The 26,531-nt window shown below is 52.7% G+C and overlaps 2 protein-coding genes across 6 annotated transcripts; one reads left to right on the top strand and one right to left on the bottom strand.

Moving 5' to 3' along the window:
* Zswim8 (zinc finger SWIM-type containing 8) lies at positions 1–15,787 on the top strand. 2 transcript variants are annotated; one of them, XM_036198843.1, is made up of 26 exons: positions 1–500; positions 3,104–3,257; positions 3,486–3,580; positions 3,905–4,077; positions 4,245–4,352; positions 4,477–4,558; positions 4,680–4,800; positions 5,194–5,395; positions 5,540–5,715; positions 6,008–6,989; positions 7,931–8,062; positions 8,199–8,378; positions 8,473–8,656; positions 8,878–8,976; positions 9,811–9,935; positions 10,371–10,611; positions 10,698–10,856; positions 10,960–11,188; positions 11,359–11,651; positions 11,796–12,019; positions 13,338–13,826; positions 14,040–14,199; positions 14,295–14,471; positions 14,627–14,746; positions 14,999–15,177; positions 15,312–15,787. In XM_036198843.1, the coding sequence occupies exons 1-26, from the start codon at positions 293–295 to the stop codon at positions 15,513–15,515; spliced, it is 5,496 nt and encodes a 1,831-aa protein (XP_036054736.1). In that variant the 5' UTR covers positions 1–292; the 3' UTR covers positions 15,516–15,787. The 2 variants fall into 2 exon arrangements, with proteins under 2 accessions (XP_036054736.1, XP_036054735.1); XM_036198842.1 differs by having other exon boundaries at positions 227–500; positions 15,067–15,177.
* A 98-nt stretch (positions 15,788–15,885) lies between these two features.
* On the bottom strand, positions 15,886–26,346 carry Ndst2 (N-deacetylase and N-sulfotransferase 2). 4 transcript variants are annotated; one of them, XM_036198844.1, is made up of 15 exons: positions 25,943–26,346; positions 25,267–25,362; positions 21,698–23,028; positions 21,252–21,339; positions 20,847–21,001; positions 20,481–20,666; positions 20,083–20,211; positions 19,783–19,965; positions 19,600–19,696; positions 17,724–17,847; positions 17,443–17,617; positions 17,067–17,237; positions 16,865–16,974; positions 16,602–16,704; positions 15,886–16,503 (listed from the first exon to the last, which is right to left on the bottom strand). In XM_036198844.1, exons 3-15 carry the CDS (start codon positions 22,697–22,699, stop codon positions 16,378–16,380), a joined length of 2,649 nt encoding a protein of 882 aa, XP_036054737.1. In that variant the 5' UTR covers positions 22,700–23,028; positions 25,267–25,362; positions 25,943–26,346; the 3' UTR covers positions 15,886–16,377. The 4 variants fall into 4 exon arrangements, with proteins under 4 accessions (XP_036054737.1, XP_036054740.1, XP_036054738.1 ...); XM_036198847.1 differs by having other exon boundaries at positions 20,847–20,992; XM_036198845.1 differs by having other exon boundaries at positions 25,267–25,328.
* Between the last annotated feature and the right edge of the window lie 185 nt (positions 26,347–26,531).

Genomic DNA, 26,531 nt, shown 5'->3' with positions numbered 1-26,531 from the left:
ATGGGGGAGGCGGTGCCGCAGCCGCCTAGAGGCCCTGGCCGCCCAGCGCTTCGTCCCGGCCTCGAGTCTCGCAGACTGGCCGCAATCCCCGCTCTCACCTCGCTGTTGGGTGAGGCCCGGCCCGGTGTCCCTCCCAGGCCTGAGATCCTCACCCGGCACGGCCGCCCTGAGCGCCCCGGCCACCCCCAGCCCCGGCTCGCCCCTCAGGCCCCGGGCCTCCCCTCAGTCCCCGGCCGGCGGCCCAGGCCCCGGACCCGCGGGGGGAGACCCGGCCCCGGGGGGTGCGGGCCCCATGGAGCTGATGTTCGCGGAGTGGGAGGACGGCGAGCGCTTCTCGTTCGAGGATTCCGACCGCTTTGAGGAGGATTCGCTCTGTTCGTTCATCTCCGAGGCCGAGAGCCTTTGCCAGAACTGGCGAGGATGGCGCAAACAGTCAGCGGGGCCCAATTCCCCCACTGGAGGCGGTGGCGGAGGTGGCAGTGGCGGTACCAGAATGCGAGGTGAGGATGAGCGGGGAAGGCTGCGAGGGGGAGGGGAGCAGGCAAACCCCGCTTAGGCCTTGCTAGGGAGCTGTCCGGACGGGAGCTGTCCGAGGCTTAGAGCAGACTTGAGGACTCGTTTTTCTGGCCTTCCAGGGCTGGGGTGGCATCTCCACAGCAGAGAGAGAGGAGAGAGAAAGGGGTGGGAAGAGACAGAGAGAGAGGGAGGGAGGGGGAGGGAGGAGAGAGAGGGAGGGAGAGAGAGAGAGGGAGAGAGAGGGAGAGAGAGGGGGAGAGGGAGAGAGGGAGATCCCGCGCGCGCTCATTCGCGCGCGCTCACGCAAGCTTGTGTTGTGGCAGAGAACATCCTGGGTTGGCCAGAAAGATCTTTTGTTATTCCTTTACGCCTTAGAGAGCGAATATGGGAGAATACCCCTCCTCTGTTTTAAGAATGTTTGACGGAATTTGGCCTTTAGTAAACCAGAAGTATCCTGAAAAGAATGTGGTTAGGCGTGGATGATGAAGAAGTTACCACTTGAAGTGTCACCCTGTGAGATGGTGCATTGGTTGCTTTGCTTCCAGGATGTTGATCTCTGCTCATAAGCTGCACTAGGAAAGGATTCTACCAAGCAAGAGGAGAGTGGAAGTGATCTTGCCTATGAGAGGAGATGTCATAATTCATAGGGTTAAACCCGAGATTTGCTCCTGGCATCTGTCAGAAGCCAAGGCTGGGGCCAGAGGGTGGGAGCCTTGGACTTGCATAGCTGAGGTCCGGGAAGGAGGGTGAGCAGTTATCTTGGAGCTTTCCTCATGAACCTTTCTTTTGTGTTTCATTCATTCTTGGTCTTCCCGTGAAGCTGTGCGTTAGTGCTGTGCAGGATTTTGCTTGGTAGAGGGACTAGAAAGAAGAGTGAAGAGAAGAGAAGCCTCAGAGGCTTAGGGACCATCACATTCTCCCCTTGCTCTGCCCAAGCAGTTTTGTCCTGGGCCTTGGTGGAAGCTGGCTTTCTTCAGTAGTTGAAAGGATTAATTTATGTGTTCTAGCCAGGCCATTCCGAAAGACCTGTTCTGCAGGCTCTTCTGTAGGAGCCCCTTTAGGACAGAGAGACATTTGCCTGTGCTACTTTTGGGGAGCGGTAGCACTCAGCATTGGTTGGAGAAACACCATTTGTCTGCGCGTGTATGCACACATACACACACAGGTCACCCTCAGCTTCAGTGTAACTCTTGTGAGCTCCTTGCTTCTTTCATATTTGAGAATGTGGATTATCGGGAAGGGGCTCAAGTTCTCTCACTTTGGGGGGAGTCATTGAAAGCATAGTAGTGAAGATTTTCAGATATTGATACTCTCCTGCATAAGTCAAGATCTTCCCCTTTTCTTCCCCCCCTCCTTGCCTTCCTCCTGAGCTGTACAGTCTAGGCAGGTCTTGACCTTTCTGTCACAGCCTTCCAGACCTGGCCTGAATACACCCTTTCTATCCCATGCCTTCCTCAGCCACCTTCAGCAAAAGACTTGCTGTTGTTTTTGAAAGATTATTTTCTGTTCTGTGATTTTCTTCTTCTTTTTTTAAAATCAGTCTTCAAATACAGCTGTTTGCTATAAGATCTGCAGTCTGTTATGCTACTGCTGCTTTTTGTTACAACGGTGTAGAAAATCCTCAAGTGCTAACTTCACCTTGCTCCAGGTGATTCCAGGAGCAGCTGCCAGCTGCCCTGGGATGACTATCTCCCCTGGCTTCCAGGATGGGAAGTCAGTCTTTAGCCCTGTGGACACTTCTGCTTCCTGAGGTCCCTGAATAATTATCCTGTGTTCTGGCTTGTCTTCCCTCCTTAGATGAGGGCCTGCAGTCACTTAGAGAAAAGGGGACAAGTAAAAAGGCAGTCAGAGGTGAATGTAAATGGAGAGTGTGGGAAATTTGGTGCTAAGGCCTGTGGGTAGATTACCTGCTAAGAGTCCTAGAACACACCTGTCTGGCCAAGAGTTTCCTAGACTCTCCCTGCTATCTACTGTCCTGTGCCTGAGGTGGCCAGCTGACTGTGGCTGGAGACTGCCCAGCTGCCCTCTCTCAAAAGGAGTTTTGAGGGTTATTATACCCTGACAGGAAGTGGGTGGGTTGAGAGATGGCTCAGAGGTTAGTAAGAGTGCCCGCTGCTCTTCCATAGGACCTTCATTCAAGTCTCGGCACCCACGGGGGATGGCTCACAACCATCTGTAACTCCATCCCCAGGGGCTCCTCTGGTCTCCATGGGCTCCTGCACACACATGCACAAGCCCACATCCAGACACACAATAAAAAATACAATTTAGGCCAGGTGGTGGTGGCACACGCCTTTAATCTCAGCATGAGGGAAGCAGAGGCAGGCGGATCTCTGTGAATTCGAGGCCAGCCTAGGCTACCAAGTGAGTTCCAGGAAAGGTGCAAAGCTACACAGAGAAACCCTCTTTTGAAAAAAACCAACTAAATAAGTAAAATAAAATAAATAAAATTTAAACTTAAAAATACAGGGTGTGGTAACACACACCTTTAATCCCAGCACTTGGGAGGCAGAGGCAGGTGGATCTTTGAGTTTGAGGCAATAATTATGATCCTCTCTCTTCCACCATCCAATCCCTGTTTCGGAAGATGGATTGGTAATCCCACTGGTGGAGCTGTCAGCAAAGCAGGTGGCATTTCACATCCCATTTGAAGTGGTGGAAAAAGTCTATCCTCCAGTGCCCGAACAACTCCAACTCCGAATTGCTTTTTGGAGCTTCCCTGAAAATGAAGAGGACATTCGGTGAGTCCAGAGAACTGATACTGGGCAGTTGGAGTTCTGCTATCTCATACTGGCCGCTGGGCTTTCTGCAGGACAAAGAGAGACTGTAGTTGGGACCGCTAAGAGGAAGATAAGGGGAGAGGGAGTACCTGGGATCTCCCCTAGGCGTGATCTTAGAGAGAGTTGCCTCGAACGGCGTCTGGGGAAGGTTATTTGCTGGGTTGTGGCCATGTCCTCTTCTTCCCCCAGTCTGTATTCATGCCTAGCCAATGGCAGTGCGGATGAGTTCCAGCGAGGGGATCAGCTGTTCCGCATGAGGGCTGTGAAAGATCCACTGCAGATAGGTAAGGGTTCCCTCATGCCTTGTTCCTCTCACCACTGGGGTTACAGATTGAGAACCTCTGCAGCTGATCATGGTTGCACACCTTTAATCCAGCACTCAGGAAGCAGAGGTAGATGGATCTCTGAATTGGAGGCCAGCCTGGTCTACAGAGGGAGTTCCAGGACAGCCACTTAGTTCTAGGACAGCTACATAGAGAGACCTTGTCTCAAAAAACCAACCAAACAAAACATGGGGTTAACTATATATAATTAAGTATGGGGCCAGGGTTGAGAGCAGAGATTCTGGTCTTGGCAGCTACTCTGACTATGCCCTTATTTCTCCGTAGGGTTCCATCTGAGTGCTACAGTGGTCCCACCGCAGATGGTCCCTCCCAAAGGGGCCTACAATGTGGCTGTGATGTTTGACCGCTGCCGGGTCACCTCCTGTAGCTGTACCTGTGGGGCTGGGGCCAAATGGTGCACCCATGTCGTGGCACTCTGTCTCTTCCGCATTCACAACGTGAGGCCCTCCCAATTGATCCTGGCCCTATCCTACGCTCCATTTCCCCCTTCTCTGCTGCATGCCTGGCCGCAATGTGAGCCCCTTTACCTCCCCATTGCCCATCTCTCTCAGCTCCAGCTCCAAAACCTTTTCTCAGGTGGTTCTATTTGTCTTTGCTCTTTCAGGCTTCTGCAGTCTGTCTGCGGGCTCCAGTCTCAGAGTCCCTGTCTCGGCTACAAAGGGACCAGCTTCAGAAATTTGCTCAGTACCTTATCAGTGAGCTCCCTCAGCAGGTGGGTGAGGTGGGCACATCTTCCCACTGCTGGCTCTCAGGCTTTGCATCAGCCTTCCTGTTAGGCTGGGCCTCCTTGGAGTCACCTGTGCCTTGTTCTCTCTGCCTTTGTGCCTTCCCCTCAGATACTCCCCACAGCTCAGCGTCTCCTAGACGAACTCCTTTCTTCCCAGTCAACAGCCATCAACACAGTCTGTGGAGCTCCAGGTGAGTGTGCTGGGCAAGCAAGCTAGCAAGCAGCCAGGACAGAGCAGCCCTTCCTAAGGGCTCCTTGGTGTCCGGGGAATGAATGCTTATCAATAGGTGACTGGTGGCCTGTCATTCCCAGACCCTACAGCAGGGCCCTCAGCTTCAGAGCAGAGCACTTGGTATTTGGATGAGTCAACACTCACTGACAACATAAAGAAGACATTGCACAAGTTCTGTGGCCCCTCTCCTGTGGTCTTCAGGTAAATTGGACCTCTGCATACTCAGTCTGTGCTGAGTAGGAAGTACTTCCTCAGGCCTCCAATAGAGCTTTGCTCTATCAGTGCATGTGTCCCCCACTCTCATTCCTCCATTGGCATGGTACCCAGCACACGGTACCAGTGACGAATCATGGGCGATGATGACCTCAGGCAGTCAGAGTGGGTTTCTATCTGGGCAGAGCCAGGGTCCTTTTTTCTCCTCCTTTGGCTGCTCATACTGATGCAGACACAGAGAAAGGTCACGGTTTTGTTACAGGTGTCCTTCCCCTCCACTCTGTATTCTGGGTCAGGATTCCCTCTAGATCAAAGCCCTGCTCCGTTTTAACCCCCTCCATTCAGTCCTACCTCCTCATCAGGTTTTCTTTCCTTTTCCAGTGATGTAAACTCTATGTATCTGTCTTCCACGGAACCTCCTGCCGCTGCTGAATGGGCATGTCTGTTGCGCCCTCTGAGGGGCCGAGAGCCTGAGGGTGTCTGGAACCTGCTTAGCATTGTTCGAGAGATGTTCAAGCGGAGGGACAGCAATGCCGCCCCTTTGCTAGAGATCCTCACTGACCAGTGCCTCACCTATGAACAGGTAACACCTCAGGGCGGGAGCTGCACTGTAGTTCCTTCTTTCCCTCTCATGGTAGACTCCTTTTCTGACAGGAACTTGGAGGAGGCGAGGGGCTTCTTGGATTTTCTGAGCTATGGCATGCCTCACAGTTCTCTTGGTCTCCAGATAACAGGCTGGTGGTACAGTGTGCGCACCTCAGCTTCACACAGCAGTGCCAGTGGTCACACAGGCCGTAGCAATGGGCAGTCAGAGGTAGCAGCCCACGCATGTGCAAGTATGTGTGATGAGATGGTCACACTATGGAGGCTGGCTGTGCTGGACCCTGCCCTCAGCCCTCAGCGGTGAGTCTTCCCCAGGATTCCCACATCCTGACAAGGCCAGCCCAGGATAGCCTGAACACTGGTGTTCTCCTTGAGTGTGGGGCTTTCTCATCTGGGGGAATGGGAAGTGCTGAGCACTGGTGTTGCCAGGGATTTGTGAGTCCTGTTTCTGACAGGCTTTCTTCTTCCCCTCCGGGGCCTCCCCACTGTGCCCCTTCTCTATGCCTTTGAGGGTGTATTCCTATTTTCTTTCCTCCTTCCCACGCTCAGCAACTGCTTGCCCCTAGTAGCCTTCTGCCCTTTGTTTCCACAGCCGCCGGGAACTGTGCGCTCAGCTGCGTCAGTGGCAGCTGAAGGTGATTGAGAATGTCAAGCGGGGACAGCATAAGAAGACCCTGGAGAGGCTCTTCCCTGGCTTCCGGCCAGCAGTGGAGGCCTGCTACTTTAACTGGGAAGAGGCCTACCCCCTTCCTGGTGTCACCTACAGTGGCACTGACCGGAAGCTAGCCCTGTGCTGGGCTCGGGCCCTGCCGGCTAGGCCAGGAGGCTCTCGATCTGGGGGCCTGGAAGAGTCCCGACCCCGACCTCTTCCTACTGAGCCAGCCGTGAGGCCCAAGGAACCTGGGGCCAAGCGCAAAGGATTGGGTGAGGGGGTCTCCTCACAGCGGGGTCCTCGCCGCCTCTCTACTGAAGGAGGAGATAAGGCTCTGCATAAGATGGGTCCAGGTGGGGGCAAAGCCAAGGTACTGGGTGGGACTGGCAGTGGGGGCAAGAGCTCGGCAGGCAGTGGGAGCAAACGAAGGCTAAGCAGTGAAGACAGCTCCCTGGAGCCAGACCTGGCAGAGATGAGCCTGGACGACAGCAGCCTGGCCCTGGGTGCAGAGGCCAGCACCTTTGGAGGGTTTCCTGACAGTCCTCCTCCCTGTCCTTTGGTTGGCTCCCGAGGACCTTCCACCTTCCTGCCCGAGCCCCCAGACACTTATGAGCAAGATGCTGGCGTGTACTTCTCAGAAGGGCCTGAGCCTCCCACAGCCTCTGCTGGCCGCCCTAGCCTGCTGCCCGGGGAGGTCTGTACCCGAGATGACCTCCCTTCCACAGATGACAGTGGCAGCGGGCTCCACAAAACTAAAGAAGCGGCTCCTGTGGTTGGAGAGGAGGAGGATGACTACCAAGCCTATTACCTGAATGCTCAGGATGGGGCCGGAGGCGAGGAGGAGAAGAACGAGGGCGGGGCTGGGGAGGAGCATGACCTGTTTGCTGGGCTGAAGCCGCTGGAGCAGGAGAGCCGGATGGAGGTGAGGGGCTGGAGAAGAGAGGGAGAGAGGGAGGGTGTTTCTTTGGAGTCTCTAAGAGGGGCCCAGTGGCTCTAGTTGGAAGGACTGCTGACATTCTGCAGGGTATCCTGACTGGCCTCCTGGTCTGCAGTGCGGTCGGTCATGTGCAGTGCGGTCTGCAGTGCATCCTCTCTATGGTGGTGCTTTTCTGCTACTTTTCAGATACTGTGTCAGTGCTACTTGAGTGGTGGCATCTGCCCCAGAATAAAGATGAAGGTCCTAGGCATGACCTGTGGGGCCCACTCTGTCTGACCTTTGCCAGTTCCTCCAGTGTTGACTTTGTCTCTCATCCTCTTAGTCCTGGAGCTTACCACGCTCCCCCTTGCCTTCGTACCTAGGTACAAATTGGCCTTTCTGCCTGGAATTCTCTTCTCACCAGGCTTGGTTAGCTCTTGGTCTTTCTTCAGGTCTTAGAGACTTAAAATTCTGAGAGATAGGGACATAGGTTGATGAACTCAGAATCCCATCCTTGCCAGGTGTGGTAGCAGAGGTCTGTGATTTCAGTGTTTGGGAGGTTGAGGCAGGAGAATTTCCAGTTGGAGGCCAGCTTGAGCTACATAGTGAGACCCTGGCTCATAGAAGATAAAACAGCTCTTGTCCTCTGAGAATTCTCTCTTTGAGCTCCCACAGTCTCGGCTGGCTCCCTAGCCTCCTGTACTGAGATGACCCCTGCCACAGATGAGAGTAGCAGTGCTACAAGCCACCCTGTCCATTTGCCCCTCTTTTGCCCTTTCTCACTTGGTGCCTCATAATCTTGAATGTTGGTTGTGTGTGTAACCAGACTGAACTCGTATGGTATGCCAAGGATCAGCATGGAACCCAGGGCTTTAGGGACATGTGGTACATAGTCAAGTGTGATCTCCAAGGGAAGGCCTTTGATCTTTTGATCCTATGTTCTGAAGGTGTTATTTGCCTGTGCTGAGGCCCTGCATGCCCATGGCTACAGCAGTGAGGCCTCCCGCCTCACCGTGGAGCTTGCCCAGGACCTGCTAGCCAACCCACCTGACCTCAAGGTAGAGCCGCCCCCTGCCAAGGTGAGAGAGACCTCCTTCCTCTACTTTCCTGGCTCCACTTATCCCTGATCCTGTTTCCATCCCAAAGGAGAGCCTCCTTCTACCTCCACTGAGGTGAATCAGACTCATTTGTCCAACTCTTTGCACTTCCGTTTAGGGCAAGAAAAACAAGGTATCCACAAGCCGTCAGACCTGGGTGGCTACCAACACCCTTACCAAAGCAGCTTTCCTGTTGACAGTGCTAAGTGAGCGTCCAGAGCACCACAACCTGGCCTTTCGAGTTGGCATGTTTGCCTTGGAGCTGCAGCGGCCCCCTGCTTCTACCAAGGCCTTGGAGGTCAGAGGTTCCATCTGAGTCTTGTCCTTAATCATGTCAAATTCTCCATCTCCATTGAGGCATAGGTGGTCTGAATTCCTTCCTGTACTCTCAGGTAAAGTTGGCATATCAGGAATCTGAGGTGGCTGCTCTGCTCAAGAAGATCCCTCTGGGTCCCAGTGAAATGAGCACCATGCGGTGCCGGGCAGAAGAGCTTCGGGAGGGCACACTCTGTGACTATCGGCCTGTGCTGCCCCTCATGTTGGCCAGTTTCATCTTTGATGTTCTTTGTGCTCCAGGTATAGTGTCTGCCCCTACAGTAAGTGGAAAACTTGTGGGGAGAAGGGTAGTTGTTTGTTTTTTTTAAAGGAAACCCAAGAACTGTAAGACTCTGGCTGAGTCATCTTTAGGACCCATCAGGCAGCTTCATGGGTAGGTCATGGATGATGAGGGTCTTGGATTTCTTTGCATTCTTTCCTGTGGTCCTTTTGTTTGCCTGACTTAACCCATTTTCATCTAGTGGTTTCTCCCACGGGTTCCCGGCCCCCAAGTCGCAACTGGAATAACGAGATGCCTGGAGATGAGGAGCTGGGGTTTGAAGCGGCAGTTGCTGCCTTGGGTAAGTGTCTTGTCTTGAGCATGTCCATGAGCAAAGCCTGGCTCAGAGCTTGAGGAGTTGTGATGGGAAGTTAAGAGTACGTGTGTAAACCATCTACTTAGTGCATATGACACAGTCAGGAGTTTAGAGCAAGGCTGGAGAAAATGGCTCAGCAGTTACGAGCACCTGCTGCTTTTCCAAAGGACTCACATGATGGCTCACAGCCATCTGTAACTCCATTTTCCAGGGATAAAATGCCCTCTCTTCTGGCTTCCACGGGCACTGCAAGTATATGGTACATACATGCATGTAGGCAAAACACATAAATAAAAATAAATAAAATTTAAATGTGCTACATATGGTGGGCGTTTAAAGCGCAGCAAAATAAAAATCTAAAGAAAGGTCTCAGGGAGGTGACAGAGTATGTAATGTAGGTTAAAAGATCAGGAAGTTGTAGACAGGAAATTGTCAGGAATGGACTCAGCTCTAATGCCAAATATGGTGGTTATGCCTGCAATCCCAATACTTGGGAGGTAGAGGCAGGAGGATCAGGAGTTTTTCATCCTTGCCTACATAACAAGTTTGAGGCCAGCCTGAGCTACATGAGATCTTGCCTCAAAAAAGCAAGCAAGCAAGCAAACAAAAAGTTGGATGTGCCTGGGTGTGGTGCTGCACACCTTTACTTCCAGTAGAGTAGAACAGGTTACAAGTCTTGGAAAGCAGACAGAGCTAAGGCTGCATATGATAAGCACCGGGGACCTTTTTCCCACGAGCTGGTGGCTGGCTCTGGCTTACATGCTTTTGCTGTCTTTGGAGCGATGACCACTCCTAATCTCCAAGAGTACTTCCTCACAGGCATGAAGACAACAGTGAGCGAGGCAGAGCATCCCCTCCTCTGTGAAGGCACACGCCGAGAGAAGGGTGACCTGGCCTTAGCACTCATGATCACTTACAAGGATGACCAGGCCAAGCTCAAGAAGGTAAGAGACTGAGGTACTGGGTTCTTGCCAGGCAGCAAGTGAGCAAACTGTCACTATCTTTCTCAGAAGTTTCCAGTATAGTGATGAAAGCACTGGTTTGCCTATAGGAGGTAAGTGGAGAATCCTGGAGACTTCTCATAAAGAACAAGAGACCAATGGTTCTTATAGGTGTGCTTGGGCGTGAGGTGGAAGAAGAGAAGCAGAGGGCGTTAAAGTCAATCATTCATTTATTTCAATAGTTATTGAATATCAGTGTGTTCAGTCCTCAGGTAAGTGTTATGGAAGATTCCGAGACATGTAAGCTGGGAGGTTATCCTGTAGTTACAACTGGGGAAGACTACCTGAGGAGCTAGCATTAGGCTGCTTCAGGAAGAAAGGAAGGTAACAGAATTCAGGAAATAAAGGACGTCATGTTACTGCTTGTCTCTCCTCCAGATCTTAGACAAACTCTTGGACCGAGAAAGCCAGACACATAAGCCACAGACACTGAGTTCCTTCTACTCATCTAGCCGTCCAGCCACAGCCAACCAGAGATCGCCTTCAAAGCACGGGGCCCCAGCTGCGCCCGGGGCCCTGCAACCTCTGACTTCAGGCTCTGCAGGGCCTGCTCAGCCAGGGAATGTGACAGGGGCTGGGCCAGGTCCCACTGAGGGCTTCACAGAGAAGAATGTGCCTGGTGAGGGGGGCCCTGGGCAGGGGGTGAGTGGTACAGTCATGTGGTTGTGCCCTTTCCTCATCCCAGTATCCTATTTCCTCACTCAGAAAGCTCCCCACATTCCCCCTGTGAGGGTCTGCCACCTGAGGCAGCTTTGACTCCACGGCCGGAGGGGAAGGTTCCTAGCCGCCTGGCTCTTGGCAGTCGTGGAGGCTATAATGGTCGAGGTTGGGGCTCCCCAGGGCGGCCCAAAAAGAAGCACACAGGTAGGAGAACCTATGAGATGGCATGGAGGGTAGGCTAGTCACGAAGGCTGGAGACTGACTTCAGGTACCCGATTCCTGAAACTGACCTGTTTTGGGGTACTAGGCATGGCCAGCATTGACAGCAGCGCCCCCGAAACTACGTCGGACAGCTCTCCTACCCTAAGCCGGAGGCCGCTTCGAGGGGGCTGGGCCCCTGCTTCCTGGGGTCGAGGACAAGACAGTGACAGCATTAGCAGCTCTTCCTCAGACTCCCTGGGCTCCTCATCCTCCAGTGGAAGCCGCCGGGCTAGTGCCAGTGGAGGGGCCCGGGCAAAGACGGTTGAAGTTGGCAGGTAGGTAGGGAGGAGTGCCCAGTTCTCTAATGGAGCTCATCCTCAAAACCAACTCCTAGTGTGACCTAGCTGTTGTCCCTAACAGCCTTACTTACCCAGGTCTCTCCTAACCTGCTTGGACAAGACTTTGAAGAAACTCCAATCCTGTCAATACCCCATTGCTCCTTCAGGTGTTACAAGGGCCGCCGCCCTGAGAGTCATGCCCCCCACGTACCCAATCAGCCATCAGAGGCAGCTGCACACTTCTACTTCGAATTGGCGAAGACAGTTCTGATCAAGGCAGGGGGCAACAGCAGCACCTCCATTTTCACACATCCATCTTCCTCAGGAGGCCATCAGGGTCCTCACCGCAACCTGCACCTTTGCGCCTTTGAGATTGGGCTTTATGCCCTTGGCCTGCACAACTTTGTTTCTCCTAACTGGCTGTCTCGTACCTATTCTTCCCACGTGTCCTGGATCACAGGTAAGTCCAGTATCCTGATCTGCATACGGGATGGAGGTGAATTGGAAGTAAGGGTCTTGTCTTTGTGACATTGCTGATCTGATGGCAGAGATCATCCCCAGACCTCCAGGGGTACCCACTTTGTTCCTTTTCTTTTCCCTAAAGGGCAGGCAATGGAGATTGGCAGTGCAGCCCTGACTATACTGGTAGAATGCTGGGATGGGCATCTGACGCCCCCTGAGGTTGCATCACTGGCTGACAGAGCATCACGGGCACGAGACTCCAACATGGTGAGGGCAGCGGCAGAGCTGGCTCTAAGCTGCCTGCCTCATGCCCACGCGCTGAACCCCAATGAAATTCAGCGAGCTCTGGTGCAGTGCAAGGAACAGGTACTTCCTGCTCTCAGCTGTCTGTGCATGGGGACTTAAGGGCTCAGCACTTTTTCTCTTGGAAAATTTGTGTGTGTATATCATGGGGACTTAAGGGCTCAGCACTTTTTCTCTTGGAAAATTTGTGTGTGTATATCATGGGGACTTAAGGGCTCAGCACTTTTTCTCTTAGAAAATTTGTGTGTGTATGTGATGGGGTGGGGTATGTGCCATAGTAGGTATGTGTGGAGGCCAGACAGCTTGTAGGAGTTTCTTTTTTTCTTGTGGGCCCTAGGAATCAAACTCAAGTTATCAGGCTTGGAAGCAAGTGTCTTTACCTATAAGCTATCTTGTGGCCCGCCCTTCCTTCCTTTCTTCCTTCCTTCCCTCCCTCCCTCCCTCCCTCCTTCCTTCCTTCCTTCCTTCCCTCCTTCCCTCCCTCCCTCCCTCCTGCCTTCCTTCCTTCCTTCCTTGAGGCCTAAGTTGCTTAGGATAGGCTTGAACTTACAATTCTACTTCAGCCTTCTGAGTAGCTGGGACATGCTATTATTTGTGGTTTAGGGACCCTCTTGATTTCCCCATATTTAGGAGTTTATGAAGTATCTAATTTTTCTCTCATTGTAACATTTCACATATTATAGGTTGAGTATCTGTTAGGTTCAGGATTAGAAGTGTTTTGGATTTTAGGTTTCAGAATATTTTCCTATATATGAGCCATCTTGGGGATGGAACCCAAATCTAATTATGAATTTCATATTGTATGTATTAATTACACACACAGCCTAGAACTAATCTTGTGTCTCTCTCACCCTCTTTCTCTCCAATGTATGTATTATGTATTTATGGGGAATTGAATCCAGGGCCTCCTACAGACTAGGCCAGCAACTGAATTACAATCTCCAGCCCTGTTTGTGCATGAAAGCGTATTTCATGGTATTTTTCACTTGAGGTATCGTGTTAGTATTCAAAATGTTTCTGATTTTAGTGTTTCCAATTTTCAAATTAGGAATATTCAATAATAGGAATTCACATTTTCATTCATCCTTTATATCCATATACTATGTGTTGCATTCTATATTTATCCTGTAATAATCCTAAAGCTAGGGTTTACATTACATTACATACACAAGGAAATAGAGGCTTACATTTAGGGACCAGGATGAGCCCTGAGGGTGGCCTTAGAGAAATGAGCTTTGAGTGGCAGGTTATTTGTCCAGTGTCTGTGTGAAGCACTCACTGCTGAGACTGTGAGCACTGACCCTGATTTCTGATGCCCTCCTCAACTAGCCATCGTTCCTGGGTAAGCCCCTCTTCCCTAAGGCTCTGTGTTCCTTTCCAGGATAACCTCATGTTGGAGAAGGCCTGCATGGCAGTGGAGGAGGCAGCCAAGGGTGGGGGTGTATACCCTGAAGTGCTGTTTGAGGTTGCTCATCAGTGGTTTTGGCTCTATGAACAGACAGCAGGCGGCTCATCCACAGCCCGCGAAGGGGCTACAAGCTGTAGCGGCAGTGGGATGAGGGCTGCTGGGGAGGGGGGGGGGGGGCTGCCTGAGGGCAGGGGTGCCCCAGGGACTGAACCTGTTCCAGTGGCTGCAGCGGCAGTGACAGCAGCAGCCACAGTGGTTCCAGTCATCTCAGTGGGATCCAGTTTATATCCAGGTCCAGGACTGGGGCATGGTCATTCCCCTGGTCTGCACCCCTACACTGCTCTCCAGCCCCACCTGCCCTGCAGCCCGCAGTACCTCACTCACCCAGCTCACCCTGCCCACCCTATGCCTCATATGCCCCGGCCTGCCGTCTTCCCTGTGCCCAGCTCTGCATACCCACAGGTGAGACTAGTGTTTTACTGGCGGTGTGGGCATGTGGGAGAACACCAGGAGTTCATAGGGGTTGGAGTAGAGTACTTTGGGAGTATACTAGGGCTGTCCAGGAGTCCTGGTGAGATGGTGGGCAGATGGGAGACCAAGGGCAATTAAGAAATGTAGGAATGCCCATTTGTCACGACCGTAACTCAGTATCTGCTCTTTTCTCCATCCGTATAGGGTGTGCATCCTGCATTCCTGGGGGCTCAATACCCCTACTCAGTGACTCCTCCCTCACTCGCTGCCACCGCTGTATCTTTCCCTGTCCCTTCTATGGCTCCCATCACAGTCCATCCCTACCACACAGAGCCAGGGCTCCCACTGCCAACCAGTGTGGCCTGTGAGTTTCTGCGACAGGGAGCAGGTGAATGGAGGGGAGGTGGGAAGAATCTTTGCTGCACATCTTCTCTCACATGCCTTTCAATCTACCCTCAGTGAGCAGTGTCCATCCAGCATCCACATTTCCAGCCATCCAGGGTGCCTCACTGCCTGCTCTGACCACGCAGCCCAGCCCTCTGGTAAGCGGAGGTTTTCCACCACCCGAGGAGGAGACACACAGTCAGCCAGTGAATCCACACAGCCTGCACCACCTGCATGCTGCTTACCGTGTTGGTGAGAAGGCTCTTTCTGTACTCCTGCCTACAGCTGAGTGAGGGGTTCTTCAGTGGACTTCCTCCACTAGCTCTGAATTTTACTGTGGTCAGGAACCATGTTGGGGTAGAAGGTGGAGGATATACCCGATTGTGTGCCCATCTGTGTTTCCTTAGGGATGCTGGCACTTGAGATGCTGGGTCGCCGGGCACACAACGATCACCCCAACAACTTCTCCCGCTCCCCCCCCTACACAGATGATGTCAAATGGTTGCTGGGGCTGGCAGCAAAGCTGGGTAACACCTCCCCTCCCCAGGACCATTGTCCCCCGACCTGATGCCCCTACCTTCCCATCCCAGACCTCCTTCCTAGCTCTTGCTCAGAGTTGAGGCCTTGGTCGGGTATGTGTGCAAGCGCGGGGGGCGGAGGGTTACCTCAGCTCCTGGGGTGGAGGGAGGCTCTCTGTCAGGCCAGAGCTGAGATATATAAACGGGTCCCTAGGGCAGAGGTGGCCACCCCCGTCTCATGCCCCTCCCCCTGCCCCCCAGGAGTGAACTACGTGCACCAGTTCTGTGTGGGGGCAGCCAAGGGGGTGCTGAGCCCGTTTGTGCTGCAGGAGATCGTCATGGAGACGCTGCAGCGGCTGAACCCCATTCATGCCCACAACCATCTTCGAGCGCCGGCCTTCCACCAACTGGTGCAGCGCTGTCAGCAGGCATACATGCAGGTGATAACTTAGGAAATATGCAGCAAGGTGGAGCACCTCCTGGGTAGTTGGACCAGAGCCCTTAGCATGTTAAGGGAGGCGGACCCCAGTTGTGTGCGCTTTGTGCTGAGATTGCCCTCTAACCCATCCTCCAGTACATCCATCATCGCTTAATTCATCTGACCCCTGCCGACTACGACGACTTTGTGAATGCGATCCGCAGTGCCCGCAGCGCCTTCTGCCTGACCCCCATGGGCATGATGCAGTTCAACGACATCTTGCAGAACCTCAAGCGCAGCAAACAGACCAAGGAGCTATGGCAGCGGGTCTCTCTCGAGATAACCACCTTCTCCCCCTGAGTCTGGCCCCTCTAGGGCCCTATATAGGGACACAGGCCTGTGGCTATGGGGGCCCCTCACACAGAGGGAGTGACTCTTGGCAGGACAGATCATCCCCACTCAATTCCCTGGTAGCCCGGACTGGCAGCTGCTCTTGGGCTGTAGCTTGGGGCCAAGATGTCTCAGACCTTAGAAGCTTAGGACTGGGGAGACAGCCTTGTCTGGGAGAGGGCGTTGGGCGGCCTCTGGTATTTATTTGGCATTTATAAATATATAAAGCCTTTTTTACTCTATTCTCTGGGTCTTTCCCTTCCTCCTGTGTAGAAGAGCTGGAGAAAGGCAGCTGGTACCTGCTATACTCTGGGTTGTTCTCACTGTAGTGAAGCGGACAAAACAGAAAAATAAGGATGTTTATTAAGGACATTTCTAGCCCACAGCTGGGGCTCATATTCAGCTCTATGAGCAACTGTCCGACCTCATCCCCATTCAATGTGAATGACACTAGGGAGGCCAGGCCACAGGTAGATCCCACTGTCTGATTAAAGGGCCCTCTCATGGGTACGCATAGACAGATAAACTGCTAGGGATGAAGAGGGAAATCACCGAATTAATACATTCTTCTACCCCCCTCCCTGGACCCTCTCTTCCTCACCTCCCAGGTTCATAGGTCAAAGGTACCTAGTACAGGGTACCAAGGGAAGCCCCCAAACTACGGGAAAGGGATGATGGATGCCCTTTTCAGCCATTCCAGTGGGGGGGGGGGCACTGAGGTAGAGGGGTAACGGGCCAGGCCACGCTAATCCCCCTTGTGGGCCCTGCTCTAAGTAAGGCTTGCCCCTCAGTGAAGCAGCAGGCTTTTTGCTGGTATGGGAAGGCGGGGGCATCAGCCCACACTGGAATGCTGCAATTCTTCCCGAAGCCACAAGGGGGCTGGCTGTCCAAGCCGGCTCAGCAGCTTTGATAGTTCCAAATTATGGTTCCGGAAAAAGTTGGTAAGGAAAAGGCGAGACTGAGGGGAGAAAAAGCGAGAGGAGAGACAAACAGTGAAGGGCGCAGCAGGGCCAGGCCCTGGAGGTGCAGCGGCAACCTCGCCCCGGTCTCACTGACCTCCAGGTCCATGTCTGGGTATCTCCGGCCTTTGCTTTTCCCCAGGCAACGAGTCTTACCACCTTCAAGTCCCTGGCACCAGAATCCTTTATCTTCATCAAACCTGCTCAAAGGAACAGACCATTAGGTGTCAAGGAGAAGAAAAATTCAAGCCCCACAAATGCACCCTACCCCTCCCAGCCCATAGGGAGATATGTCTCTTCCAAACGATCCCTTCCCCTTTCCCCACAAAACCTTCTTTCCCTTAGACCATGCTCTCCCACCTGAGGGTCCTCGTGTAGTTCAGAAAGGGGGTGATACCCAAGAACTTCTGGATGATCTCCATTGAGGCTGCTGGGTTGATACGAAGCTCCTGCCCATCCACAATCAGCAACTGAAGGGACAGGGGTGTGGTTCCCTCTAGATTCCTAAGACTGGGCTGAAGGGAGGGGACCTACCGAAGGCTCTGCTCTTGGGAGACCGTACCTGTCCAGAGGGATAGTAAGTCAGCCAGCGTTGCAGATGGGTAGAATAGTAGCCAGGAACGAGACAACGGTTCTGCAAGGAGCGCAGTACCAGGGGGGCCTGAGAGGAGGCTGAAATCACTTGGTAGAACGTATAGTTCAAAGCAACTGGGTCTCCATGTGCTCGCTGGTGCTGCAGGACCAAGGATAAGAAGGGCTAGGGCTGGTGAAGGGCAGTATTATTCCGGCCACATTCCTGGCTGGTGACAATAGCATAGCCACCCCTCGCCAAGGGACTAGTTCAGTTTTCCTACCCTCTCCCGCTTTCTGTATCTCTAGCCGTTTCTACCTTCTCCACCTTTCCCTTAAGGCCCAGTGGCCCCCAGCTTCAGGCAAACCTGGTACCAGGAGTAGGCCCTGTCAGCAGGGTTGCTGAGCACGGTGATGATCTTGGCTCTTGGTAAAAGGGCAGCCCCCCGCCGTGGTACAACCTCTGAGTCAAAGTAGGTGGCACTTTTTTCAAAGAGGAAGTCGGTGCTGGCATTGGAAGGGACAGGGAAGAAGTCCATGTACCTGCAGAGCAGCATAGAGAAAAGGAGCGTTTGTGCACTGGCAGAAGCTGCAGTGGTTATGTTTGGAGAAGGCACTGCTGCTCTGAGACACTCAGGCCCAGTCTCACCAGTCAATACCCTTGTGGTAATTAGGGCCATTGAAGAACTGAATCTCCTCAAAGGTGCTGGGGCTGGGAAAGCTGCTTGTCACAGCTGGGTGCAGGCTCAGGAAGAAGTGAACAGCGGTGGTGCCTGTATGGAAGACAAGGACCAGCCTGTTCCAGGAAAGCAGCCGGCTGAGCAGCAGGAGTTTGAAGGAAGTAAGAAAAGACTCACTTGTGGGTAATAAAACTCCCTTGGCCAAAGTAAAGGGAGAGAAGGGAACCATGAGAGAGGCCCAGGAATGGGTTAAAAACAGTGGCTTTCGCCTCTACTGTATCAGAAGCACATGTAGCTCCCTCCCCTTCCCTAGTACTTCCCTAGGACTGACTAGGGCTTCACACATGGGGCATACTCTTCCACTGAGCTGTAGCCCCAGACCTTTTACTTTCCTTATTTTGAGATTAGGGCTTACTAATTGCCCTGGCTTCCTTGAAGACGTTCTGTAGCTGGCAGGCACTGAAGTTGCCTCTGCCTTGCCTCCCAAACAGCTGGAATTATAAGCCTGGACAACCCCATCTCGCTATTTTATAGATTTCTGAGTCAGGGTCTTATGTAGCCCAGGCTGGCCTCAAACTTGCTTTATAGCCAAGGATGGCCTTGAATTTCTGATCCTGCCTGTTCCACCACACTGGCTGTATGCTGGGGCTGAAACCTAGGGCTTTGTGCATGCTCAGTAAACATTCCAGCCCTATTTATCTCTTTTAAACTCTACAGACAGAGCCAGGTATGATAGCTTACACATGTAATCTCAGCAATTGGAGAATTGAAGCAAAGAGATCAGGGGTCTCAAGATTGGCCTGGGTGACATGAGACCCTGTCTCAAAAAACTGAACAAACAAAAATTCCACATATGGGAGCTAGTGGTCAGCTGAGTAGTAAGTACAGTGGTAGCATGTGCACGGCCCTGGGTTCCACTCTCAAAACTGTCACTATACTAGCCCTGCAAAGCGTGTACACATGGATGGCTCTTTATTAGTGATAGTAGGATTTTGAGTTTTTGAAACAGGTCTTCTTTCTGTATTCCAGGCTAGCCTAGAACTCAGTAGGTAGCCCAGACTGGCTTTACATTCACTGTAATCCCCCGTCTTTGCCTCCCAAGTGCTAGGATTACAGGTGAGCCACTATGCCCTGTTCTCTATAAATAATTGTGCTATCAGCTAGGATTAGGGGGAAATAGTCCTGTCTCAGGGCTGTGGCGGTAACTCTGTGGATAAAGATACTTGCCACCGAGTATGACAACCTGAGTTTGATCCCCAGGATCACATGGTGCAAGGAGAAAATTGACTCCCTCATTCTGTACATGTATGTGTAGACACACACACACATACACAACACTAAATAAATGCAATTTAAAAAAATACTATGGCACCGCATTTAATCCCAGCACTCGGAAGGCAGAGGCAGGCGGATTTGAGGCCAGCCTGGTCTACAGAGTCAGTTTCAGGATGGCCAGAGATACACAGTGAGACCCTGTCTCAAAAAACCAAAACAAAACATGGTGGAGCCGGGCAGTGGTGGCACACGTCTTTAATCCCAGCACTCGGAAGGCAGAGGCAGGCAGATCTCTGTGAGTTCAAAGCCAGCCTGGACTATGGAGTGAGTTCCAGGAAAGGCATAAAGCTACACAGACCCTGTCTCAAAAAACTAAACAACAACAAAAAAACCAAACCATGATAGAAATAACTGATTCCTCAAGTTTTCCTGCACATGTGTACACACATGCACGCAAGCACACTAAATAAATGCAATTAAAAAAAAAAAAATGAATCCTTTTCACAAGAGACTTGGTTAATTAGAAGTAGGTATGAGAAGGGGCAGAGGAGAGACTGCTGGACAATTTACCTGTCTTCTGTGGTCCCACAATGAGGAACTTGGGGAGACGATCACAGGTTTTCTCCTTGGACCAGATATCTTTGTGCCTCTTGTCATCACAGGGGTTCTGAAGGTTAGGCCACGAGTCTGATGAGGACTGATCTCGTAACCCTTGACCCCCATCAAATCTGTCAGCCTGAGCTCCATCCTTACCTGCCAAAGGGGGTTTCGCTCCTGAGGGAAAAGTTCAAAGTACTTTCGTGCAAGAGGGACAGGAGGAAGGGTCTGCAGGCGCAGTCGCGTCCAGCACTGGAGGAAGCGCACCAGGCTCTCAAAGGTATACAAGCCCAGACGGTCGTTTCCGTAGTTGGATAGATGGGTCATAAAGACGCTGATCTACAAGAGGATGCCTGCCATGAGACTCAGCCACCCCATCTCAGAATCAGCTCTGGTGAGCAAAGACGTGAGAACACTTTGGCTCTCTAGTCTTCTGGGTCCCTTTGGGCACCTCACCGGATTAAGCAGCACTGTCAGGAAGAGCTCTCCACCTCGGATGCTCCGATCTAGCTCACGAGAACCTCCAGGATACTCATTATAGAAGATCGTGTGGGTGAAGAGGCCACATGTTTGCCGGGGGAGCACCTGAGAGGAGAGAAAAGTATAGGAATAGATGAGATCTGAATGGTAAGATGGAGAGCAGATAAGGACCAAAGTCAGGAGGCACTGGGATTCCCTGAGTTTCGAGAGGCCCAGTTTGAAGTTATAGTAACAAAATTTACTATCTGCATTATGAATTTATCCCCTATTTTGTGGATGCCTTGGGCTGACAGATGACAAGTCACATGTCAATGCCAGTTAAAGGCTGTCTAAATTTCAAAGTTTGATTGAAATTTGTAGTGGGAATCCCTCACCATGATGCCATTGTGAATGAAGCCACGGCGGTAGCGGGCAGGGCGGAGATGAGGATACTCCTCAGTGCTGGTCACCTGGATGCCCCATACAGATTTCCAGGCCTCATAGAGCTGCGTGTGGATGGGGTACACGCCCGAGTGGTGGGGGGCCACAGCATATCCCAGATCAGTAGGAATCCCATGCTCCTGGGAACGGCATAGACTCTCACCAGGACCTGGTGAGGTTTGGGGAGCAGAGGGTAAAGAGGGTGGGGATGCCTCCACAGAAAGGAAACCAGAAAGGGTAGGAAAGGGTATCCATTAGGGAGAGCTAACAAGGAAAAGTTCTCTCGGAGAAAGCCTGGGAAAGAGATTCAGAAGTCTCACCAAAGCAAACTGTCTGTTGAGCCTCATCTGGTCAGCCAGCACAGAGCGGTTGTGGAAGAGGTGTGGCTGCATGTGGCTCCACATGTGAGGAAACCACCAGAACTCCTGGCGGTGCTTCAGCAGCATGTCGTCCCCTGCATCCTCCTCTTCGGTCCCTGTGATCACATGCTGACTGTCCTTTGCTTTCTAATGACTGACCGTCTTCCATCCTTTGAACATTACTGACCCCTACCCAGGGCCCACTCACAGTGTATCCTCCAGCCACCCATGCTAACCCAAGTCTGTCACTAGCTCATCACTGCACTATGTCCCTAAACTCTGTCCCTTTCTCCAACTTGTGTGCCCAGTGTCAATACTAAAGAGACAGATCAAGCTGAAGTTGGTAAGAACAGGAAATGAGCTCACCAGTATGGTAGAACTTGCCCGAGAAGCCCAGGTTGAAGGTAAAGTTGGGAACTAAGGTCCTGAGTTTGTTCTGGGTGGTCAACAGAGCCTGGAAAGAATCATAGAGAGAGGTCAAATCGGAAGACATCAGACTGAGTGAGAAATAGATAGTAAATAGCTTTCTTTCCAACTATAAAAGGCAGAGAATCTATCTATGACCAGCTCAGAATCAAAGCAGAGGCCAGGCAGTGGTGGCGCACGCCTGTAATCCCAGCACTCGGGAGGCAGAGGCAGACGGATCTCTGTGAGTTTGAGGTCAGCCTGGTCTACAGAGCGAGATCCTGGAAAGGCGCAAAGCTACAGAGAAACCCTGTCTCGAAAAACAAAAAACAAAAACAAAAAGAACTGAAGTAGATTCTTGTAAATTTTCTAGCAAAATGAAACATATGAGGAAAAGAAAAACTGACCTCAACATCAGCCACCTTCATGCGAGTACCTTCTTTGCCCACAAAGATGTCATCGATGTCCACTAAGATGTAGCGGTCAAGGTCAAGGCAGAGGCGCTTCCCAGTGAGGTATGCCACAGCGTCAACAAAAACAAGTTTATGAAGCCAGAAAGAAAGGCCGTGTCCAAACAGCACCCGCTGAATGCCATCATGAAGCCCCAAGTCCTGGACCACAGTGGGGAGCCGGGCCCGCCGAAGCACCGGTCCTGGCACAGGGGGCTCAGCTGGCCGATGGCTGGCAAGGAGCACTGGCTCGTAGGTGCTGTGATTGGACTGGAAGATGGTCCAGTCGTCACCAGGCAGAGGGCCCGGCTCCAAGCGGCTGGGGCGGGTGAGATGCAGTAGTGGGGCTGAAGGATTCACTTGGTAGTCCCGAAGCCCCAAATTTGAGTATAGAAAAAGGGGAAAGCCCTTAAGCTGGGCGCTCAGTAGGCTATGTTCATGGGCTCGGAAGAAGCCAATGATGCCTACACCATACTCCACACAGTACCGGTCCAGCAGTTCTCGACTCCAGGAATCCAAGTTGACATACTTCAGAAGGTTTTCATAGATGAACAAGACATAGCGGCCATGGGTATGATCAGTCAACGTGGGCATATCCCCTCGGCCAGGTGCTAGCTCAGTGCTATAACGAAAACGACTAGACTCCAAAATGGCCACAATCTCCTGGCCCAATTGTGAGTATGCACTTTCCACAAACACAAGGACCACGGGTTCCGTTCGGGTTGTTTCTGGAGGCCTAGGGGGTCGAGGTGGGACTGGTGGCCGTACAGGGCCAGGGCCAGCTGCCCCACTGCTACAGTCTCCCAAGGGCAGAGGCAAGGGTTCCTTGGCCTTGGGGCTGGTGGACACATAGTAAGCCAGGAACCCCATGGAGACAAGACTGAAGCCTATCAGCAGCAGTATGAGGCGGTGCAGCTCCAGCTGCCGGGCAGGGCGTACCACCTTCCACAGCTGGAGCATGGCGAGGAGAAAGGAGGAAGCGGCGGGGACCACCTCAGGAGATGGGAGGTAGGAGCTCTGGGCTGCAATGGTCTTGGTAGGGCAGAAGAATAGAAAAATACAGGAAAGGGATTCTCTTAGGGTCAGTTCCCTGATGAGATGGACACAAGCCCTTTCAGTATAGGATAGGGAAGGCAGAAGGAGCAACAGGTTGCAATGGACAGAATCCACTGGTCTCAGGTCACCATGGCCCCCTGGCCCATGCCTTACGCTGAGACTTGAGCTTCCTCAGCTCTGGTGGAGGTTTTTACATCAGAGATCAGCAAAGTCCACAAGCATGGCCCCACACCCTATAAAACAGAAATCAGTGGGTTACTTCTTCCTTTGCAAGTCTACCACTAACCCATTCTCCTTATCCATCTCTTACCTCATGCTCATGAGATGATCTCTTCTATGCATGTGCATGCCTGGACACATGTGTGTGTGTGTGTGTGTGTGTGTGTGTGTGTGTGTGTGTGTGTACTGCTCTCATATGTGTGAGACAATCGCTCACTGACCCTGGAGCTCCCTGTTCCAGTTCGAATGCTTGCTAGCAAACTCCCGGATCTGCCTGCGTTCACTTCCCCATGTTGGGGATGTGTTCCATCACATACCCGGCTTTTCACGGGTCCTGGGAATCTAGACCCAGCAAGCATTTCACCCACTGAGCCATTCCCCGGCTCAGATGCTTTGTTCTATGGACAGATGCAGGCTGAATCCCATACCTTGGCTTCACAGCTCGTCCTCTTTCTCAGACTACCCAAATGAATGTCCAAATTCCTTCCTGCTCAAGCTGCGGCAGAAACTCAAGTTATGAAAGAGCCTATCCACAGAGGCCGGACAGCCAAGAGGGTGAACAGAGGTCTACTCTGAAAGAAATTCCCATCCTGAGACTGAGCAGTTTGCCAATGAGCAGGAGCTCTGGTGGGCTCTCTATAAGGAACAGATAGCACGTCTCATGATCCAATTAAACATCAGATAGGAGAAAACTCATGAGTCTTAATCTTCTACATCAGTCACACCCATTATCACACCCAACGGTACTAACGAACTTGCAGTCATGAGGACGCTGTGGTGGAGCGACTAGGAACCGGTGAGAGTTAAAAATTCTATTAGCTTCTGAGTCCAGAACTTGGGAGACTTTCCTTGACACCACTTGTAAAACATTACCCCATACCTCACTTCACCCATGCCAGAATCAGGAGAGAAGATAGAAAGTTGCCAGTACCTAAGAAAACCCACAAAGCGGACTCCAGACTCTCCCTATCCATTTCTATCCCTCCTTCCTGAATTAACCAAGGTGGTGTTACCACGTTCTCACTCCAGAAGCGCATGGGCTAGCCTGAGCTAGCCTGGAGGACAGTGAGGGATGGAGTCCAGCTACAGACAGTTTTAAAGCACTCAAACTCGACAGCCTCCTTTTCTCATACAGACTACCACAAGTTTTCAGCCCCTTTTTATCTTAGCTGCTCACAGTGAGGTTAAGAGCGGGCAACCTCTCTACCACCCATCCCAGTGCACACACCGCAGTGGGACAGGTGGAGACAAGGTCCTTCAGAATCCAGAGAGATGATTTACAGCGTTCGGCTTTGGCCTGGGTAAAACTAATTGCCACAGGAGAGCTAGGAGACGGAGCAAAACTGACAGGGCTGGAGTCCTAGCTGAGCAACAAAGCCGATGCTTACCGTGCATCGAAATTCAATGGCAGGGGAGGAAGAGATGTAGGAGGAGAGGTGTAGATCATGGGAGGAGCCGAATTCCCCCCCCCCAAAAAAAAAACAGTTTTTCTGCATAACCCTAGCTTTCCTGAAACTCGCTCTGTAGTCCAAGCTGGCCTCAAACTCAGAGATCCGCCTGCCTCTGCCTCCCGAGTGCTGGGATTACAGGTGTGCGCCACCACCGCCTGGCAGCAGGGACAGTTGAATTCTAAGAGACAACTTCAGGAGTAGTGGGAGCTCACTGAGAGCATGCTGTACTTCACATGTACCACCCGTGCTTATTACTCAGTGCTTATTACTTCTCAGGCATTCTTCGGAGAGCTTTGCACATGCAGACAGACCTAGATTTAAAATGGTTCCATTTATTACAATGTGCAAATGATCAACATTTAGTACAAAGCGTTCTTCAAATCGTTTTGTGGTGTGGTTTTCAGTGCTGGCGATGGAATGCGTGGCATTGCACAGACTAGGCCAATGCTCTACCTGGAGTTACAGCCCCAGGCCCCGGAACTTTGATCCTTTCCTAAGGTAGTGGACTTATATACAAAGCTCTTCTTGTAATGCTAGAACAGTATATGTTCCTCCCCAGCCATACGACCACAATGTTAAGCAACTGACATCACACAGCAAAGGGCACACTGATAAGCTACTGTGGTTAGTAGGTTAGGGGTACTATACACATTTTTAATTTAGGATATTTTAAAGGTTTGTCAGAACGTAAACCAAAGAGCACTTGTACCAGTTCTAAGAGGTAGGAAAAATGCACATAACTAGTATTAATTCCATTTCACACACACAGAATCTCAGACCCAGAGAAGTTTAGTAACTTACCCAATATCACAAAGCTCCGTCCGTGGAGGAACTGGGATTCAAAGGTCAGGCCTGTCAAGTTCCTGTGTTGTAACAAACCGCATTTTAGCTTCACACCTAGAGGAAGCAGTACGATTTAGGGAGGGGGTCATGTGAGAACTGGTGTGTGTGTGGGGGGTAGTGGAATAACTAACATTGGAGGAGGAACGTGTGTGTGGCAGTGGAAAGTTTCTGAGGAAGGAGAAAACCAAGGGTCGTCATCCAAAGTGGCCAGCAAAGACGGGGTCGGGAGGAGGGCTGGAGGTGTGGGCCCGCCACTGGGCTGCAGCTGTGGGAGGAAGGCACACCGACTGGGGACCTGGCCTAGACGATGACCTCCTGCGGGAACCAGGCGCTCAGCAAAGAAATGAGGCGCCCACAGGTGGGCGAGTCGCAGGGGCAGGGGCAGGGGCGCGGCCCAGAGTTGACATCCAGGCAGGCGCCGGCTGAGAGGCCGGGAGTGGCCCAGCGAAGTGACCCGAATGAGGCGACTGAGGGAGGCCAGCGGCTGGGGACACAAGGCAGGGGCGCACAGGGCCGGAGGAGGGGCCGCCCAGAACGACCCCGCGGGTGGTTACGGTGGCGACACTCGCGGCAAGTCTGATGGGGGAAACTGAGGGCGACCGCGGACGGGAGCTTGCTCTCCAGGATGGCTCACCCTGTGCAGGGGGCGGCGTCCCCGCTGTCCCCGGGCCCCGCCGCGTCCCGGGGCCGCCCGGCGTCCCAGCTCGCGGGGCCTCGGGCCGCGTCGCGGCGACTCCGCCATCTCCGAGCGAACGCTCCGCCGCAGCCGGGCCCAACTACCGCTTCCACCAGGGGGAGGCGGCGCGCCGCGGCTGGCGGCGCGCGCTCGGGTCCGCGCGCTCTCCCAGCGTGGCCGCCGCGCGACCGGGGCCTGGGAGAAGCCAACGGCCCTCCGCAGGGCTCAGCGGAGCCGCAGCCTCCCGGACCTCCGGGCTCGCGCTCGGCCTGGCCAGCCGACCCCCTCCTCCACGCCGGGTGGCACAGTCTGCGGAGCGTCGGGGCGGGCCCAGGGCCCAGGCCCGTCCACTCAGCCCCGCGGAGGGGGAGGGAGCCCGAGCACCGAGGGTGGGGCCACCTCCCACGGGGCGGGGCCACGGCCCAGGCCGCCGCCGAGGAGCCCACTTCCTCCCAGGCATCCCAGACTCAGCAGCCCAGGCTGAGTTTATACTAAGTTTTCTCCAGGCCCCAAGGGAATGGGAAGAGATGTTTGTCTCCTCGCGAAG

Source organism: Onychomys torridus, chromosome 9 (genome assembly GCF_903995425.1).
Source record: "Onychomys torridus chromosome 9, mOncTor1.1, whole genome shotgun sequence".
In the NCBI taxonomy this organism is placed as follows: Eukaryota; Metazoa; Chordata; class Mammalia; order Rodentia; family Cricetidae; genus Onychomys; species Onychomys torridus.
Note: the sequence above shows the minus strand (reverse complement) of the source record. Positions and strands in the feature narration are given on the sequence as shown.